This window comes from Cicer arietinum, chromosome 6, assembly GCF_000331145.2.
Source record: "Cicer arietinum cultivar CDC Frontier isolate Library 1 chromosome 6, Cicar.CDCFrontier_v2.0, whole genome shotgun sequence".
Classification (NCBI taxonomy): domain Eukaryota; kingdom Viridiplantae; phylum Streptophyta; class Magnoliopsida; order Fabales; family Fabaceae; genus Cicer; species Cicer arietinum.
In genome coordinates, this window is record NC_021165.2 from 22,642,933 (window position 1) to 22,647,057 (window position 4,125).

The window sequence follows — 4,125 nt, forward strand, 5'->3', positions numbered from 1 at the left end:
TTATGTCACATCGATGATTCATATTTTATCAAGGACACAAATATAATAGATTTTTTCTAAAGGTTCTAATCCTATATTTTAATTAATAAGCAATAATAGGCCAACCATGATAATTTAATGCTTAATATTATAAAAAATATATTTTTATGCTTAAAAACACAATAACTGTAATCTTTCTCTTTTTAAAATTATAAGTCTTATTTTATTTTGGTCAAATAAATTATACGGCTGAAAATATTTCTTTTACAATCTAGCGGATATTTGGGCTGACTCATTAGTCTTTGAGTGACAGACAATTTAAGTCCTACTATCATTTATAGTATCGACAACAAAGATACACACTTGAATTGTACGTACTAGATACGAAAATTTAAAAATAAATTAACACAATCAATTACATTAAACAACATTATTACAACTCCCAGTAGTAGTATTTTATTCCTCTTATCTTTTTCGAATTTTATTATAAAAGAAAAAGAAAGTATTCTTGACTGGACCCATTTGTGGATGTTATAACACTGCCTTCTCACTCACTCAGTAGCCACTCCTCACTCATCACTGTCTCTGAAATGGGAGAAATTCTGAATTCCGTTGTTTTCTCCATTTTCTTCCTTTTCTTCTTTTCACTTTCCCCAAACCATGCTGTTTCTGCTGAAGATGAAGTTCCAAAAACCTTCATTATTCGCGTTGATTCTTATTCTAAACCCTCCGTTTTCCCTACCCATTATCATTGGTACACTTCTGAGTTCACACAACAAACCCATATCCTTCACGTATACGACACCGTTTTCCACGGCTTCTCTGCGCTTCTCACGCGGCAACAAGTTACTTCCATAAGCCAGCACCCTTCGACCCTCGCCGTTTTGGAGGATCGTCGCCGTCAACTTCACACCACTCGCTCCCCTCAATTTCTCGGACTTCGCAACCAACGAGGTCTCTGGTCTGAATCAGATTACGGCTCCGACGTGATTGTCGGAGTCTTTGATACTGGAATTTGGCCTGAACGCCGGAGCTTCTCCGATTTGAACTTAGGCCCTATTCCACGTCGGTGGAAAGGGGTTTGTGAAAGTGGTGAAAAATTCTCACCCAGAAACTGCAACAAAAAACTAATCGGTGCGAGATTCTTCTCCAAAGGTCACGAAGCAGGTGCTGGTTCTTCTGGTCCTTTGAATCCCATCAACGAAACAGTTGAATTCCGATCCCCTCGTGACGCTGACGGTCATGGGACCCACACAGCATCCACCGCCGCCGGACGTTACGCTTTCCAAGCGAATATGTCCGGTTACGCTTCCGGAATCGCCAAAGGCGTTGCTCCGAAAGCCAGATTAGCAGTATACAAAGTTTGCTGGAAAAACTCTGGTTGCTTCGACTCCGACATCCTCGCCGCCTTCGACGCCGCTGTAACAGACGGTGTTGATGTAATTTCTATTTCCATCGGCGGCGGCGACGGGATTGCCTCCCCTTATTATCTCGATCCAATTGCAATTGGATCTTACGGCGCCGTTTCAAGAGGCGTGTTCGTTTCATCTTCCGCAGGAAACGACGGACCAAGCGGAATGTCAGTTACAAACCTGGCTCCATGGTTGACAACCGTCGGAGCAGGCACAATCGATCGTGATTTCCCTGCAGAGGTAATCACCGGAGACGGTAGAAAACTCTCCGGCGTATCACTATACTCCGGAGCAGCTTTAAAAGGAAAAATGTATCAATTAGTTTATCCTGGAAAATCAGGGATCTTAGGTGATTCACTATGCATGGAAAATTCACTAGATCCGAAACAAGTGAAGGGAAAAATCGTGGTCTGTGATAGAGGAAGTAACCCTAGAGTAGCGAAAGGGCTTGTTGTGAAGAAAGCAGGTGGTGTTGGAATGATTCTAGCAAACGGAATTTCAAACGGTGAAGGACTCGTCGGCGACGCTCATCTTCTTCCTGCATGTGCCGTTGGTGCCAATGAGGGAGATCTTATCAAAGCATATATCTCTTCATCTACTAATCCAACGGCTACGATTGATTTTAAAGGAACTATCCTCGGAATCAAACCGGCGCCGGTTCTTGCTTCTTTTTCAGCCAGAGGACCCAACGGGCTGAACCCTCAGTTACTTAAACCGGATTTAATTGCTCCTGGTGTTAACATTCTCGCTGCTTGGTCTGATGCAGTGGGTCCCACTGGTCTTGATTCCGATACACGAAGGACAGAGTTTAATATCTTGTCTGGTACTTCAATGGCTGCTCCTCACGTCAGTGGTGCCGCGGCGTTGTTGAAATCTGCGCATCCGGATTGGAGTCCGGCCACTGTGAGATCCGCCATGATGACCACCGCTACTGTTCTCGATAACAGAAATCTCCCTATGTTGGATGAGGCTACCGGGAATAGTTCAACTCCTTATGATTTTGGGTCGGGTCATCTTAACTTGGGTCGTGCGATGGATCCTGGTTTGATCTATGATATTACTAACAATGATTACGTTAGTTTCCTCTGTTCTATTGGTTACAGTGCAAAGGTTATTCAGGTAATTACTCGTGCGCCGGTGAATTGTCCAGCGAGGAAGCCTTTGCCGGAGAATCTGAATTACCCGTCGTTTGTGGCTATGTTTCCTGTGGCGTCAAGGAGGTTGGCTTCGAAGACGTTTATAAGGACGGTGACTAACGTGGGGGTGGTTAACTCGGTTTACCGTGTGAGTGTTGAGTCGCAGATGAAGGGGGTAACGGTGACGGTGAGGCCGTCAAGACTTGTGTTCTCTGAGGATGTGAAGAAGAGGAGTTATGTGGTGACGGTAACGGCGGATACCCGAAATCTGAAAATGAGTCCTTCCGGGGCGATTTTCGGGTCACTTTCGTGGACGGATGGTAAACATGTGGTTCGGAGCCCCATTGTCGTTACTCAAATAGAACCGTTATAGAGAAGTTCGATCACGTCGTTTTGATCGATGCCACTCACCACGTCATGTGTCAGTGGCGCCTCTTTGAGTTGCCACGTGGAGTAACTAGACTACAAATATGCTTTCTAATTATTTTTTCTTTATTTTCTTTTTTAAATTAGGACCGTTTGGAATGACTTGACTTGGTTAAAATGACAGGGTTGGGTAACTTGGGTTGGGTTGGAGTTGTGTAACAATGCTTTGCTATATTTTTTTTTTTTACAGTTTTTATTGGGTTTACTTCAGCTTGTACTGTATCTAGACAGACGTCTAAGCGTCTAGTTATAGACCATAAACAATTATAGGATAAGTTATGATTTGTATTTTTATTTTAGTGTTATTCAATTTTATGTTGCCCTCATTTTTTTATCAACGCTTGTGTAATACTGTGCAATTTTATAGATAAGTTGTTCTTGTACCAACATTATGCAATATGATGGTTTTTTGGGCGAGTAATTCAACAAGCTCCTTATCGGTGGATCATCATGACAACACTTAAAGAGTTATTAAATTAATCAAACTCGCACCACACCATGAAAATAGAATTGGTCACTTTGTTGGTGACAATTCCTTCGCCTCCAAGTGCATTATTGCTCAAACGAAGGGGGAAGTGTACTGACACTATGTTGTTGGTAGCCTATCTTAGCCTTCTTAGGTCCATCCCGATGCAATTAGTAAAAAGAAACATAGTACATTAATTGTTCTTAGTTATTACACAATTTTAAAGAGAACATTAACTATGGTAAGGAAGTCGAGTGAAGGTGTAAAGGTACTTACATACAGAATATTATTAAAAAATATTTACCCACTCACAATTTGATAAAAAACAAAATCAAAACTGCAATTTCATTTTAAAATTAAAAAGTACATATTAACAATTTAATTGGAAGCATTCATTCTAACACTTATACAAATAGGCTGGTCATATAATTAAAGAAAGATATATTTATAATCTAGGCAATACAAAGGTACCTTCATATAATTAAAGCAAGATATATTTATAATCTAGGCAATATAAAGGTACTATAAGTAAAGGCAAATTGTTTGCCATACGAGGCAATTGCCTCATCATTTGTATACATGGATCCACCATTGCGTGTAACTTTAGATATTTATGAAACGATATTATGCGGTTACGATGTGAACTATGCTCCAACAACTATAAGTGTTAGTGCTAAAAATGGTTTTTAGCCACATCTAATTAATA

At 40.8% G+C, this 4,125-nt stretch overlaps 1 protein-coding gene across 1 annotated transcript; it reads left to right on the plus strand.

Annotated features, from left to right (window-relative positions):
• Window positions 1–484: 484 nt before the first annotated feature.
• LOC101495254 (subtilisin-like protease SBT1.6) lies at window positions 485–3,291 on the plus strand. The gene has a single exon (XM_004505729.4). It carries the CDS (start codon window positions 570–572, stop codon window positions 2,898–2,900), a length of 2,331 nt encoding a protein of 776 aa, XP_004505786.1. The 5' UTR covers window positions 485–569; the 3' UTR covers window positions 2,901–3,291.
• Window positions 3,292–4,125: the final 834 nt, after the last annotated feature.